The sequence below is a fragment of the Dipodomys ordii genome, unplaced genomic scaffold, assembly GCF_000151885.1.
Source record: "Dipodomys ordii isolate 6190 unplaced genomic scaffold, Dord_2.0 Scaffold129, whole genome shotgun sequence".
In the NCBI taxonomy this organism is placed as follows: Eukaryota; Metazoa; Chordata; class Mammalia; order Rodentia; family Heteromyidae; genus Dipodomys; species Dipodomys ordii.
This window is the reverse complement of record NW_012267345.1, coordinates 1,056,629-1,070,828: the sequence shown is the minus strand read 5'-3', so window position 1 is coordinate 1,070,828 and position 14,200 is coordinate 1,056,629. Positions and strand designations below refer to the sequence as shown.

The window sequence follows — 14,200 nt, the reverse complement described above, 5'->3', positions numbered from 1 at the left end:
TCCAGAGACGTCCTCACCTGGTCATGGTGCGTGCGTGTGTGTGCGTGTCACAGGATGTGGGGGTGGTGCTGTCCAGAGACGTCCTCACCTGGTCACAGCCATGGGCTGTGGTGCCTGCTCCCATGGGAATGCGGTTCCGGCCGGCCAGTCCCCAGGGAATGACTCTGACTTGCTTATCTCTAGCTGGACCCTGTCACCCCGCAGGCCAGGCCCCAGCCAGCCCTTCGCTTCCTGAGGTGAGCACAGGCCGGCCCTTGAGCAGGAAGGGGCTGGGGGCCATGCCAGCCTTGGCCCCAAGCCCCTGACACCCCCTCCCAAAGCATCCTGCTTGTTGTTGAGTTGCCAGGGCAACCACAGGGCGGGCCTGTGCCTCCTGTTGGCTCTTAGTTCTTCCCGGGGATCCTGGGCTTGAGGCAGGGCAGGAGAGCCCCCCTCCCCCTTGATAAGACTCCAGAACTGGGAGGTTGCAGGTTCGAGGCCAGGGCCCCACTCTTACACTGTCTCATCTGTTTTCCCCAGGCCCCCTGCACGTGCCGGACTCACGTGGAGGGGCCAAGCTGCGATCGCTGCAAACCTGGGTACTGGGGGCTGAGCTCCAGCAACCCCGAGGGCTGTACCCGTAAGTCGGCCCTCATGGGGGTGTGGGGGTGAGAGGGTGGGTGACACCCGTGCCCTCCTGCCCCCTGAGTTTCTTAGACCTGCTCTGCCCTCCCCAGGATGCAGCTGCGACCCCAGAGGCACGCTGGGAGGAGTGATGGAGTGCCGGCCGGTGAGTGAGGGCCAGGGCGCCGAGCGCCACGGGCAGGTGGGCCGGGGGGACCTCCCTCTCACCCCCCATTTCTCTTCTGGCACCAGGGCAGCGGCCATTGCTTCTGCAAGGCCCATGTGTGTGGGCAGACTTGTTCCGCGTGCAAGGACGGCTTCTTCGGGCTGGACCAGGCTGACTACTTCGGCTGCCACAGTAAGCGTCTCACTGTGCCAGGCCCACGCCGCTGCCCCGGCTCTGGCTGGGAGGTGGAGGCCCAGGAGAGACGCGGGGTCCGGCAGGCCGCGGTCTCTAAGGGGTGGTCGTCTGAGCTCACGACGCCCCGACGCCGCCCAGACCCCTGGCAGAGGCGGAAGAGGCACCGCGTCTGCCCGGACTCCAACATCTCTGATCTGTTCCAGTGTTCTCACCTCTGAGCCGGGACTCCAGCCTCAAAGTTGGCTTCTCAGCTGACGGAGGGTGGAGGCCAGGGCCTGGTGTGAGGTGCTGAGGCGGGCGCAGCGGGAGGGCTCGCCAAGGCACACTGTCTGACAACCTCCCTTCTCGCTGCAGGCTGCCAGTGCGATGTTGGTGGTGCTCTGGGCCAGGGCTGTGAACCAAAGACGGGGGCCTGCCGGTGCCGGCCCAACACGCAGGGCCTCACCTGCAGCGAGTGAGCTCCCTGGAGTGCGCCCCCACCCCCGCGTCCCTTCCCTGGGCACCCGGGACCTGGCTGCCCCCAGGGATCTGGGTGGCTCTGAGGGTCCCGTGCCCACCTACCCATTCACCTGTGCTGCCACAGGCCGGCGAAGAACCACTACCTGCCTGGCCTGCACCACCTGCGGCTGGAGCTGGAGGAGGCGACCACGCCCACAGGCCACGCTGTGCGCTTTGGCTTCAACCCCCTGGAATTCGAGAACTTCAGTTGGAGGGGCTACGCCCACATGTCTCCGATCCAGGTGGCGCCGCACCCCACCCCATCCCTCCCGCCTCTCTGAATGTCTCCCTAGCTCCTGGCGTGGCCGGCAGAGCAGGCAGCACCCGGGAGGGTCACAGGACCATGCTGGTCATGGCCCCAATGACCTAACACTCTGTGCCCATCCTCCCACCCCCAGCCCAGGATTGTGGCCAGGCTGAACGTGACCTCTCCTGACCTCTTTCGCCTGGTCTTCCGTTATGTGAACCGGGGGCCCACCAGCGTGAGCGGGCGGGTCTCCATGCACGAGGAGGCCAAGCTTGTCGCCTGTGTCAACTGTGAGTTGGGGCTGCCGGGCGCACCCTGCCCTGCACCGCTGCCCCATTCCTCCGGCCCCAGCAGTCTCCCCCGACTCCCGGAAGGGTGCTTGGCCCTGGGGCGTGCCCACACACCACGGGAAGGGGGGTCAGGTTGGGGAGGCCTGAGAGCCGAGGCAGGATCTCCCTTCCTTCTTCCCCATCCTCCCAGGCACGGAGCAGAGCCAGCCGGTGACCTTTCTGCCCAGCACTGAGCCTGCCTTTGTCACTGTGCCCCAGAGGGGCTTTGGGGAGCCCTTTGTACTAAACCCTGGCATCTGGGCCCTTCTTGTGGAGGCGGAAGGGGTGCTCCTGGTGAGGCGGGGACCAAGGTAGGTGGGGGGACAGGCCCTGGGCCAAAGAGCCTCAGCACCCGCCTCCTGTCCTCGCCAGGACTACGTGGTCCTGCTGCCGAGCGCTTACTATGAGGCGGCGCTCCTGCAGCTCCGAGTGACCGAGGCCTGCACCTACCGGCCATCTGCACAGAACTCCCAGGAAAAGTGAGGGCCCACGGGGTGAGGGCCGGGACCCCCAGCAGCAGCCTTCCGGGGTCAGCTCCTGGGTGCTGGGGGTCCCTGTGACTGACCTCAGCCTCTCTGTCCTCAGCTGCCTTCTCCACACCCATCTCCCCCTGGACGGCTTTCCCTCAGCGTCCGGGCTCGAGGCCCTGTGTCGCCATGACAACAGCTTGCCCCGGCCCTGCCCCACGGAGCAGCTCAGCCCTTCGCACCCACCTCTGGCCGCCTGCGTGGGCATCGACGTGCGTGTCCAGGGGCCCGGGAGGGCGGGTGCTCGAGGCCTTTGGCCCTGGGGGAAGGGCAGGACACAGGTGTGGGGCAAGGCTGCTGGACCGTGAAGCCAGCACGGACAGGTCAATGTGGCCACTGCTGTCCCCATCTGACCTGGTCTGTGAGGGGAGACTGCCTGGCTTGCCTTGCGCTCATGCCCCAAAGTGGAGACGGCCCTTTCTCTGGCCCGGGGCTGCTGTGGGTCAAGGTGGGTGGATGTGGGAAGGGCAGGGGCCATGGGCTTCTGGTCACCCTCCCCTGCTCCAGGTGGACGTCCAGCTTCAGGTGATGGTGCCTCGGCCGGGCCGCTATGCCTTGGTGGTGGAATACACCAACGAAGATCCTGACCAGGAGGTGGGCGTGGCTGTGCACACACCCCAGCGGGCCCCCCAGCAGGGGGCGCTCACCCTACACCCCTGCCCGTACAGGTGGGCCCGGAACAGGGGCGGTGCTGGTGTGAGGCCTGGGTCCCTGGCTGCTCACCCACTGACCATTACCTCCCCCCCCCACACACACCAGCGCCCTGTGCCGAGGCCCCACCCTGGACTCTCAGCACCACCTGGCCACCTTCCACGTGGACTCGGAGGCCAGCATCCGGCTCACCTCTCCGCAGGCGCGTTTCTTCCTGGTGAGTTGAGCCCTTGCTGTGAGGTCGGCTTGGTCTCGGGGGCCAGCCTGGCTTCCCCGGGCCCCCAGGGGTGGCTTCTTCCATGAGTACAAGGGGAGAGGAGGGCAGCAAACCGCAGGCCCCCAGCTGGGAGCTGCCTGGTGTAGACGCACGTGTCCTTAGAGCCCACCCGCCCGTGCAGGGCCGGCGGGAAGCCTGACCGGCCCGGGCCTCAGAGGGTAGCGGGCAGTCAGAGGGATGCTGAGGGTCCAGGTGGCTGCATCCTCCCTGTGTCCGCAGCACGGCGTCACCCTGGTGCCTGCGGAGGAGTTCAGCACGGAGTTCGTGGAGCCCCGTGTCCACTGTGTGAGCAGCCACGGCGCCTTCGGGCTCAGCAGGTAGCGGGCAGGGAGCGGCGGGGGGCCGGGCCCCGCTGGTCGGGGTCCAGGCTCACGCGCATGTCCGCCCCAGGGCTGCCTGCGTGCCCTCGCGCTTCCCGAAGCCGCCACAGCCCATTGTGCTGAGGGACTGCCAGGTGCTGCCGCTCCCTCCGGACCTCCCTCTGACCCGCTCCCAGGAGCTTGCCCCCGGAGCCGCCCCTCCCGGGCCCCAGCCTCGCCCCCCCACCGCGGTGGACCCCGACATCGAGCCCACCCTGCTGCGCCACCCCCAGGTGAGGGCTTGGCCGGGCGGGGCCTTCGCTGGGGTTGGGGGGGCAGGGGATCAGGCAGGGCGCTCAGTCCTCTGCTCTCCACCCCAGGCGTGGGCCAGACAGTGATGGGGGCCGCCTCGGACCCCACATGTCCCCACTTCTGCCCACTCATTCGAGCCTGTCCCCGCAGGGCACCGTGGTCTTCACCACCCAGGTCCCCACCCTGGGCCGCTACGCCTTCCTGCTGCACGGGTACCAGCCGGCCCACCCCACCTTCTCCGTGGAGGTCCTGATCCATGGAGGCCGGGTCTGGCAGGGTGAGTGGCTGGGGAGGGGTGGCTGTGCCGCCGTGGCCAGCCACGGGCACAGGCAGGGACAGGTGGACGCAGTCTGGCTGCTGTGGGTGTCAGCCACACCTCTCCCACCCTGTTCCCACAGTCTTGTCCCCACAGCCCCTCCCCATGTTACAGTTCTTGGCGTGTTTCTGTCCCGTGTTGGTTGTGGGCTTTGGGTAGATCTGCCCCCACACCCCAGCCCGTGGCTGCGTGGCCGGGGCTGGTCCCCAAGCTAGGGCCCCGCAGGTTCTCTGCAGACAGATCCGGAGCACGTGCATGAGCCACCACGCTCGCGCCGTGGCCTAGGACAGGCTGTGGAGCCGGGCGCGGTCGAGCCGGCGTCCTGATCGCCCCCGTCTTCCCCTCCAGGCCACGCCAATGCCAGCTTCTGCCCGCATGGGTATGGGTGCCGCACGCTGGTGTCGTGTGAGGGCCGGACCATGCTGGACGTGACAGACAGCGAGCTCACGGTGACCGTGCGGGTGCCCGAGGGCCGGTGGCTCTGGCTGGTGAGTCCCAGGGCTCATCCCTCCTTGAGGCCCATCACCCTACCTTGGGTCTCAGTTAGGGAGTGTCCCTTGCTGCTGCACCCACCACCATGCCAAGACCAGTGTAGTCACTTCTGCCCCTGGGAACTCCAGGATCAAGTGAGGAGACATCTCACAGGTGTCCGGTCTCTGACGAGGCAGTGGTCCTCCAGAGGCCGGCCTGGACGGTGACTGGGCTGGGGGAGATGTCGGCAAAAGGCAGGGACCAGAGCAGAGGAGAGGTCTCTCTGTCTTTCATGCCCTCTCCCGCTGCGGTGGCTGCAGTGCCTGAGGATGGGGGGGTTGAGGGAGGGGGCGCTGCAGGGTCGGGGCTGTCCCCTTCCCGTAGGCCCTGGCGCTCCCCCGACCAGGCCCTTCGCCGGCCCCCAGTGACCAGGCACCCCTCCCCAGGACTACGTGTTGGTGGTCCCCGAGGACGCCTATGGCCCCAGCTACCTCAGGGAGGAGCCCCTGGACAAGTCCTATGACTTCATCAGCCACTGTGCCGCCCACGGCTATCACATCAGGTGGGCAGGGTTGGGGCTGGGCGGCGCTGGGGTGTGTGCCATGCGTGGCCCGCGGAGCACCGGCCTCACCCCTTCCTCTCCTCGCAGCCCCAGCAGCTCCACCCCATTCTGCCGGCAGGCCGCCGCCTCCCTCTCTCTCTTCTACAATAACGGTGCTCGGCCCTGTGGCTGCCACGAGGTGGGTGCCACAGGCCCCACTTGTGAGCCCTTTGGGGGCCAGTGTCCCTGCCGGGCCCACGTCATCGGCCGTGACTGCTCTCGCTGTGCTACAGGCTACTGGGGCTTCCCCAACTGCAGGCGTGAGTACCCCTGTGTGAGCACCGGGCTGGGGGCTAGCCCCGTGGGCACTTCCCAGCTACAGGGCACAGGAGGCAGGGGCTGCCAGCTAGACCCCCGTGAGGACTTCCCGGCTCACAGGCCAGGCTAGGAGGAGTCTGTCAGGCCAGCCCTGCCACTTTCTGTCTAGGAACCTCAGACAGCTTGTAGCCTAGGCATAGGACACCCATCTTGTGGGGTTCTTTAGAACATTCTGGGAACCGGCAGGTAGTATGCAGCACTTGACAACTAGATGTCAGTGTGTCCACGAGGGCAGCCGCCCAAAGCCCCAGGGCCTGGATGTGGCATGGCTGGGGCGGGAGTCACAGGCGCCACCCGCAAGCCCCACGGTCTGCAGCTGCGGCAGAGCGGGGCCGAGGGCTCGGGTCAGCTGGCGATGTCCACCCCCGCAGCCTGTGATTGCGGGGCCCGCCTCTGCGACGAGCTCACGGGCCGGTGCATCTGCCCGCCGCGCACCGTCCCCCCCGACTGCCTGGTCTGCCAGCCCCGGACCTTCGGCTGCCACCCCCTGGTTGGCTGTGAGGAGTGCAACTGCTCCGGGCCCGGCGTGCAGGAGCTGACTGACCCGACCTGTGACACGGACAGCGGCCAGTGCAAGTGAGCCTGGAAGCCCCGGGGCCCTGGGTGGTCTCGGGTCGGGCACGGCTGCCCAGAGGGCCCGGTGTCTGCCCCATCCCGTTTGGTTCTTGGTGGCCCCAGGGCCCTGGGTGGAGGGCTCTGTGTCCTCTCACCTTTGCCAGCAAGCTGAGAGTGGAACCAGGCCCCGGTGGCTCACGCCTGTCATCCTAGCTACTCAGGAGGCTGAGATCTGAGGATCGAGGTTCAGAGCCAGCCAGGCAGGAAAGTCCGTGAGATTTTACCTGCTGGCTCTCCCAGCAGAAAGCCAGAAGTGGAGGTATGGCTCAAATGGAAGAATGCCAACCTTGAGCAGAAAAAAAGCCAAGTACGAGTGTGAGGCAGAGTTCAAGCCCCACTACTGGCATTAAAAAATACATACAATAAAGGTCTGGGTGCGGGAGGCTCAGCTGCCCTCTGCTCTGGCAGGTGCCGGCCCAACGTGTCCGGGCGCCGCTGTGACAGCTGTGCGCCGGGCTTCTACGGGTACCCCAGCTGCCAGCCCTGTGACTGCCACGGGGCGGGCACGGCGCCCAGCGTGTGTGACGCCCTCACAGGCCAGTGCCACTGCAAGGTGAGTGGAGCCGCGCCGGGGCCCCTCCACACAGCTTCCCTGTCTGGAGAGCAGGGGGCCGCGGGGCTGCCGCGGGCTGCGGCCAGGCCCCCGCACACTCCTGTCATTTCTGCTGTCCCCAGGAGAACGTGCAGGGCCCGAGGTGTGACCAGTGTCGAGTGGGGGCCTTCTCCCTCGATGCCTCCAACCCCAAGGGCTGCACCCGCTGCTTCTGCTTTGGAGCCACCGAGCGCTGCCGGAGCTCCGCCCACGCCCGCCGCGAGGTATCCGCTCGGGACAGCCAGCCCGGTGACCCCGGCCAGTGGGGGGCAGCATGCGGGGACGGGCACCCACCCCACATGACCCCCGTGCGCCCACAGTTCACGGACATGGAGGGCTGGACGCTGCTGAGCAGTGACCGGCAGGTGGTCCCCCATGAGCATCGGGAAGGGACGTGGCTCTACGCAGACCTGCGGCACGTGGTCGACAGCAGCCCGGAGCTGTACTGGCAGGCGCCTCCTTCCTACCTTGGAGATCGGGTGAGCAAAGGCATTAGGTTTGGAGGACACACGTTGGAGTGGCTATGCTCCCTAAGAATGAACTATGGCCAGGGGCCAGGAGCGTGGTAAGGGTGCCCAGCACAGCTGGGGGCCAGCTGCAGAGGAGCCAGAGGCTCCCCCGCCCAGGGCCGGTGTCGCGAGGAGGGCTCCTGGGCCCGGCTCCAAGGAATGGGGTGGGGAGGCCACCGTCGGGGTCCACGGCCAGGGTCTGGCCAGGTCACCCAACTGTCCTGGCTCCAGGTGTCGTCCTACGGAGGGACCCTCCGCTACGAGCTGCACTCCGAGACCCAGCGGGGAGACGTCTTCTTCCCGACCGAGAGCAGGCCGGGTGTGGTACTGCAGGTAGCAGGAGGGGGTGGACGTGGCAGGACGGGCAGGCGGGAGGGGACAGCTGGGACCATAGGCCGCACTAACCTGGCCTGTGCGTCTCCCAGGGCAACCAGATGAGCATCACATACCTAGAGCCGTCCTACCCCGCACCTGGCCATGTTCATCACGGGCGGCTGCAGCTGGTGGAGGTGAGTAGCACTGGCTGGACCCGCACAGCCACAGAAGGCCACGCCCACTGTGGAAAACAGCCCCGTGGCGGGACGGGGCGGCTGCAGGGTACTGACACTGTGGGGGGACGGGGGGGCTGCAGGGCACTGGCTGTGGGGGGCGTAGGCTTTCTGTCTGGTCACCTCATAAACACGATGGATGCTTTGATGACACGTGATGGGTCTTTGACTGCCATGGATCTTTTGTTTTTTGTTTTTTTGGGGGGGGGTCCAGTTGTGGAGCCTGAACTCTGGGCCTGGGCGCTGTCCCTCAGCTCTTCAGCTCAAGGCTAGCGCTCTACCACTTGAGCCACAGCGCCACTTCCGGCTTTTTTCGTTTTGCTTATGTGGTGCTGAGGAATCAAACCCAGGGCCTCAGGCATGCAAGGCAAGCGCTCTACCACTGAGCCACCTTCCCAGCCATGGGTCTTGAGCGCTTCACACCGCTCTGTGATTGGCTCCTTCCTCTGTGGCCCCACCCCTTCATCTTTTGACCAAGTCTCTTTGACTTGTGGTCTCTTCCTTGCCTGTGTAGAGGAGTTCACTGTTAATACTCTTTGTCAGGGAAGTATCTGTATCTACAGGCCATTCTTGCTTTTCCCTGAGATGTCCGTTGACCATGGATTGCCTCCCCCCAGGTAGAGTTCCTGCCCTGGATTAATCCCCACTACTGGAAAAAAAAAATTATAGTTGCCAAATAAGCGAGGGAAGATTTAATAGGCACAGCACTTATAATCTCAACATAGACTTTATAAAATATTTTAAAAATTACCTTTGAGCTGAACACTGGTGGCTCATGCCTGTCATCCTAGCTACTCAGGAGGCTGAGATCTGAGGATCACGGTTCAAAGCCAGCCCAGGCAGGAAAGTCTGTGAGACTCTTATCTCCAATGAAACTACTCAGAGTACTGGAAGTGGCGCTGTGGCTCAAGTGGTAGAGCGTTCGCTTTGAGCTGAAAAGCACAGGGACAGCGCCCAGGCCCAGAGTTCAAGCCCCACAACCGGCCCCCCAGAAAAAAAAAAGTGCTAAAAAGGGCTGGAGGTATGGCTTAATGGTAGAGTTCAAAGCCCTGAGTTCAAATCCTAGTACTCACCCCAAAAAAGAAAGATGTCTTTGGACGAATAATTCTTAATACTTACCACCTTATCTATTTTTTCACGTATGGTTAGTGTTTTCACATTTTTTAAGGAAGTATTTCTCTCCCAAGTCAGAAAGCACTTAGCGTGTATTTTCTTCTAAGAGCTTAAACATTGTAATTCTTCACACGCCTGGATGTGGTGTGTGGTGTGAGGTAGGGGTCCGCTGCTGGTTTCCCGGTGGAAGTCCCACCCCCTGGTCTGTGTGTGCCTCTGTCCTGCGTTTGTCTCTGCCTGTCCCTCACATGAGGCTCTGTCCCTCTTCGTCCTTGGGTGTCGTCCGCTGAGGTCATGTCTTCGTCCCCAGGGGAACTTCCGGCACATGGAGACCCACAACGCTGTGTCCCGGGAGGAACTCATGATGGTCCTGGCCAGCCTGGAGCAGCTGCAGATCCGCGCCCTCTTCTTGGCCAACTCGGTCTCCCTGCGTAGGGTGGTACTGGAGGTAGCTGGCGAGATGAGCATGGGGCCTCCGGCCAGCAACGTGGAGGTGTGCATGTGTCCTGCCAACTACCGCGGCGACTCATGCCAGGTGAGGGGGGGCCGGGGGGCCGGCCGAGGCTGCCCCGCCACGCAGCCCTCGCTTGAGCCCGTGCCTGCTCGCAGCCGCTCACCCTCCTGCCTCAGTTCCCCGGCTTGTCCCTGCCGCTGCTCCTGGTCACCACTGCACTGTCAGCTTCTCTCCCGGCCAGCCCTCCCCACAGCGCCCACCCGGCTGCCATCCACCGTCCATCCTAACGTCCGGCTAACGCTTCCTTACCTGTGCTCCTCTGCTCTACTCTGTCTAGTCGAAGGCGGCTCGGCCATTTCAGAAAGAGGCTAGAAAGAGGCACTTGGGGTAGAGGAGGAGGCCCTGGCCACTGGCTCCAGGGTCTGGTCCTTCCTGAGGCTCTGTGGTGGTGTGGCTGTGGGATCCAGGTTCTCTGGGCTAGGAGCCAGCGGCTAGACCTTTGGCCTGTCCCCGTCGGGAGCTCCCGATTGCAGCCTAGCCCCGGCCCCTGAGCTGCAGGGCACCCTGCCCCACAGCCGTGGCTGGGGAATGCAGAGCCCTGGGGTCTGACTGGGAGCAGCCCCCCCCCCCAGCTCTGCTCAGCCTTGGGCTGGCTCTGCCTTTTCTCAGTCACTGGCCCCCTTCCCCTTTCCCCTTCCCCAGGAATGCGCCCCTGGCTACTTCCGTGACACCAAAGGGCCTTTCCTGGGTCGCTGTGTCCCTTGTCAGTGCCACGGCCACTCAGACCGCTGCCTCCCCGGCTCTGGCATCTGTGTGGTGAGTGGTGGAAGAGGCTCAGCCACCAAAGCATGGGTGGGCGGGCGGGCCACAGAAGAGGCTGGTGGCCTTCAATCCACGGAGGCCTGGGGTGCATGGCGCGGTGTGGCGGGGCCCCGCTCACTGCCGGCCCCGTCTGCACTGCCCAGGGCTGCCAGCACAACACCGAGGGCGACCACTGCGAGCGCTGCCGGGCCGGCTTTGTGAGCGGTGGGGCCGGGGACCCCGCAGCCCCCTGTGTCAGCTGTCCCTGCCCGCTCGCAGCACCTTCCAACAAGTAAGCCGAGCCAGGCCCTGATGGCGCGGGAGCCTCTCCCTGCCTGACCCCCTCCACCGCCCCCCTCCACCGCTCCCCTCCCCGTGCCCTCCACTGGCAGCTGCAGCGGGGAGAACCCGGCCCCTGGTGCTGGCCGGGCGCTGGCCCGGGGCCGGGAGGGCAGGTGAGCAGCGGCTGGCCTCCTCTCGTCCTCAGCTTCGCGGAGGGCTGCGTGCTGCGAGGAGGACAGGCCCAGTGCCTGTGTAAGCCTGGCTACGCCGGGGCCTCCTGCGAGCGGTAAGCGGCCGGTGGGCAGAGTGCAGACCGGGACCGCGCAGGGCGGGCGGGCAGAGCGCAGACCCGGGACTGCGTGGGGCGGCAGAGCGCAGACCGGGACCGCGCGGCGCGGGGCGGGCGGGCAGAGTGCAGACTGGGACCGCGCGGGGCGGCCCCAGCCTGACCCAACGGCCCTCTCTGCGTGCCAGCTGTGCACCTGGCTTCTTCGGGAACCCTCTAGTGCTGGGCAGTTCCTGCCAGCCCTGCGACTGCAGCGGCAACGGGGACCCCAACCTGCTCTTCAGTGACTGCGACCCCCTGACCGGCGCCTGCCGCGGCTGCCTGCGCCATACCACCGGGCCCCGCTGTGAGGCGTGCGCCCCCGGCTTCTACGGGAACGCCCTGCTCCCCGGCAACTGCACGCGTAGGCGGGGGCGGAGCCGCGGGGCGCACCCCAGGGACAGGCGCGTGCAGCGGGCGGGAGGGCGCCCCCCACCCCCGTCGTGGTCAGGACCCCGTCACGGGCTCTGCACTCCACCCCACCCCCGTGCATGCTCACTCAGGGGCCTGTCAGGCTTTGGGAGAGGAAGGCCCGGCTCAACCAGGGCGGTGGTGGCTCTGGGGTGTGAGCAGGAAGGTGGGGGGGGGAATGGCTGTAGTGGACTAGGAAGTCACAGCACCCCTTCCCTTAGGGTGTGACTGCTCGCTGTGCGGGACGGAGGCCTGCGACCCCCAGACCGGGCGCTGCGTGTGCAAGGCGGGTGTGGCCGGGACACGCTGCGACCGCTGTCAGGTGTGTGGGGGGGAGGGCCTGGGCAGACGGGGGACAGGAGGAGAATGCCCTGTCCTCGATGACCTCACACATGTATCTGCTGTCCTGGCGGGGAGGGGAGGGGAGGCCGGAGCCCACACGCCCGGGCGGGGAGGAGGCCTGCGCCCCCGCGTCCAGGGGTTTCCTGGGACTGGGCAGGGCGTCACTGCAGCCTGTCCTGCAGGAAGGACACTTTGGCTTCGAGCTCTGTCAGGGCTGCCGCCCCTGTGCCTGTGGACCGGCCGCCGAAGGCCCGCAGTGCCACCCCCAGAGCGGGCAGTGCCGATGCCGACCGGGGACCACGGGACCCCAGTGCCGTGAGTGTGCCCCTGGCCACTGGGGGCTCCCGGAGCACGGCTGCAGGCGTGAGTGGAGGCGGGCGGGCCCCAGGAGGGCTGGGGACAGCCCCGCGGGGGGGTGAGGGGGAGCGCCATGTTCACCGGCCTCTCTACAGGCTGCCAGTGCCCGGGAGGCCATTGTGACCCGCGCACCGGCCGCTGCACGTGCCCCCCAGGGCTCGGAGGGGACCGCTGCGATGTGTGTAGCCAACAGCACCAGGTGCCCGTGCCAGGCGGGCCTGGAGGCCACGGCATCCACTGCGAAGGTCAGCCCCTTGCCCCTCCCAGCCCTGTCCTGACCCGATGACCACCTGCACCCTGGCCCTGGGGGTCCCGGCCCCCTCCGTCCCTGTCCTTCTGTGGACTGCGGGCCCCTCCGCCTCCAACCCTGCCCAGCACTCAAGTGGGCACCGCATCCGGCTGGTCCTGCACCTGCCCTGTTCCATCCCAACCTCCGTGATGACCCCATGCCAGCCTCTGACCCCTTCTGCTCAGACTGTGCCAACCCCATGATCTCTGGCTGAACCCCAAGACCTCTTTATCCTGTGACCTCCTCACACTGACCTCATTTCTCTGGCACGTCTGGCTCCGTGTTGACCCATTGACCCCACGGTGACCCCTGCCACAATCCTGTGACCCTCCAGTCCCTGCCCCAGCCCCGCCCCCGCTGACCCGGGGCCCTCGTTGCCCGCAGTGTGTGACCACTGTGTGGTCCTGCTTCTGGACGACCTGGAGCGGGCTGGCGCCATCCTCCCCGCCATTCGAGAGCAGCTCCGCAGCCTCAACACCAGCTCAGCGGCCTGGGCGCGGCTGCACAGGCTGAACGTCTCCATCGCCGACCTGAAGGTGCCTCGTGCCGCCTGCTCCCTCTCCTCCCTCCCCCACTCGGTTCAGGCCCTCACTTCCTGCTCCCCTCAGACCCAGCTCCGGGGTCCACCAGATCCCCGTCACAAGACGGTGCAGCGGCTGCAGACTCTAGAGCGACAGAGCACAAGCCTTGTGCAGGACGCACAGCAGCTGGACAGCCAGGCAGGACCCCTGCAGCCCCTGCCCCAAGTGCCTGCGTGCCCCTCCCGGGAGCACCCCGGGGTTCCTCACCCTCTGGAGCTTCCCCATTTCCCAGCCGCACTGTGCCCGGCCGTCCCTGTCACCCGGGCCATGCCCCCCCCCCCCATGCTCCCACTAGTTGGATGTGGCTGAAGCTCATATCCGCAGGCCGCTGGAGCCCGAGACCAGGCAGGTCGACTGCTGGACAGCACCGAGGTCACACAGGGTCGGGCCCAGACGCTGCTGGAGAAGATCCGGGCTGTGGACCGTGCCCTGAGCGGTAGGGCTGCTGGGACAGAGGGGTGTCCTTGGGGTCTCGCCCGAGCATGTCCTGGGAGAACTGGCAGGGGTGCGTGCTTAGCTGTGTGTGGTGTGCTCAGGATGTGCGCAAGGGGCTGATGAGTCCAAGTGGACCGCGTGAGATGGGCCAAACTGGGCAGCAGTGGGCAGGTAGTCAAACTGGCCACTTCCTTCATGACAAACAGGCCTTGAACACGCAAAAATGGTGGCTCCCTGGGCTGGCGCAGTGGGGCCCAGCCTAGCCCAGGAGTCCAAGAGAAAGTGCCCTTCTAGCTGGGCGTGAGCCAGCTGGCAAGGAGGGACGAGGGGGGCCATGGGGAGGTGGGGCTGGCCGAGCCGGGCACCTGGGGAAGGCCAGGCGGAAGGCCAGCATGCTCTCTACCCGAGCTCACCAGGGAGTGAAGCAGAGCGGAAGCCGCGCCAAGAGGCTGCCCGCACAGCCTTCAGCCCTGACCACCTTCGGCCCCACAGAGCTCGCAGCCCAGATGGGCCATCTGACGCCAGCCAACGCCTCGGCCCCCTCAGGAGAGACGCTGAGCTGGACGCTGGCGCAAGTGGAGCGTCTGCTCCGGGAGATGCGGGCGCGGAGCCTGGGGGGCCCGCGGGCAGTGGCGGAGGCCGAGCTGGCCGAGGCCCAGACACGTGAGTGCTGCTAACCGGTCAGGCAGGGCTGGGGGGTGGGAGTGGGCAGGGGGAGGCTGGCTCAGAACTGAGG

The 14,200-nt window shown here is 66.3% G+C and overlaps 1 protein-coding gene across 1 annotated transcript in view; it reads left to right on the top strand.

Annotated features, from left to right (window-relative positions):
- The window catches only part of Lama5 (laminin, alpha 5), a 45,912-nt gene that overhangs the window by 22,839 nt on the left and 8,873 nt on the right, over positions 1-14,200 (top strand). Inside the window, exons 17-52 of the mRNA XM_013030343.1 lie at positions 184-236; positions 520-619; positions 717-769; positions 856-961; positions 1,319-1,418; positions 1,548-1,704; positions 1,861-1,999; positions 2,190-2,332; positions 2,411-2,517; positions 2,624-2,777; positions 3,073-3,233; positions 3,325-3,433; positions 3,713-3,810; positions 3,884-4,085; positions 4,255-4,381; positions 4,769-4,908; positions 5,338-5,453; positions 5,541-5,752; positions 6,182-6,386; positions 6,834-6,978; positions 7,101-7,241; positions 7,338-7,496; positions 7,758-7,859; positions 7,952-8,035; positions 9,498-9,722; positions 10,344-10,457; positions 10,607-10,734; positions 10,930-11,010; positions 11,199-11,413; positions 11,682-11,782; positions 11,985-12,165; positions 12,255-12,404; positions 12,833-12,984; positions 13,057-13,167; positions 13,354-13,465; positions 13,957-14,127. Of these exons, the coding sequence (XP_012885797.1) occupies positions 184-236; positions 520-619; positions 717-769; positions 856-961; positions 1,319-1,418; positions 1,548-1,704; positions 1,861-1,999; positions 2,190-2,332; positions 2,411-2,517; positions 2,624-2,777; positions 3,073-3,233; positions 3,325-3,433; positions 3,713-3,810; positions 3,884-4,085; positions 4,255-4,381; positions 4,769-4,908; positions 5,338-5,453; positions 5,541-5,752; positions 6,182-6,386; positions 6,834-6,978; positions 7,101-7,241; positions 7,338-7,496; positions 7,758-7,859; positions 7,952-8,035; positions 9,498-9,722; positions 10,344-10,457; positions 10,607-10,734; positions 10,930-11,010; positions 11,199-11,413; positions 11,682-11,782; positions 11,985-12,165; positions 12,255-12,404; positions 12,833-12,984; positions 13,057-13,167; positions 13,354-13,465; positions 13,957-14,127 (4,854 nt within the window). The remainder of the gene's footprint in view (positions 1-183; positions 237-519; positions 620-716; positions 770-855; positions 962-1,318; positions 1,419-1,547; positions 1,705-1,860; positions 2,000-2,189; positions 2,333-2,410; positions 2,518-2,623; positions 2,778-3,072; positions 3,234-3,324; positions 3,434-3,712; positions 3,811-3,883; positions 4,086-4,254; positions 4,382-4,768; positions 4,909-5,337; positions 5,454-5,540; positions 5,753-6,181; positions 6,387-6,833; positions 6,979-7,100; positions 7,242-7,337; positions 7,497-7,757; positions 7,860-7,951; positions 8,036-9,497; positions 9,723-10,343; positions 10,458-10,606; positions 10,735-10,929; positions 11,011-11,198; positions 11,414-11,681; positions 11,783-11,984; positions 12,166-12,254; positions 12,405-12,832; positions 12,985-13,056; positions 13,168-13,353; positions 13,466-13,956; positions 14,128-14,200) is intronic.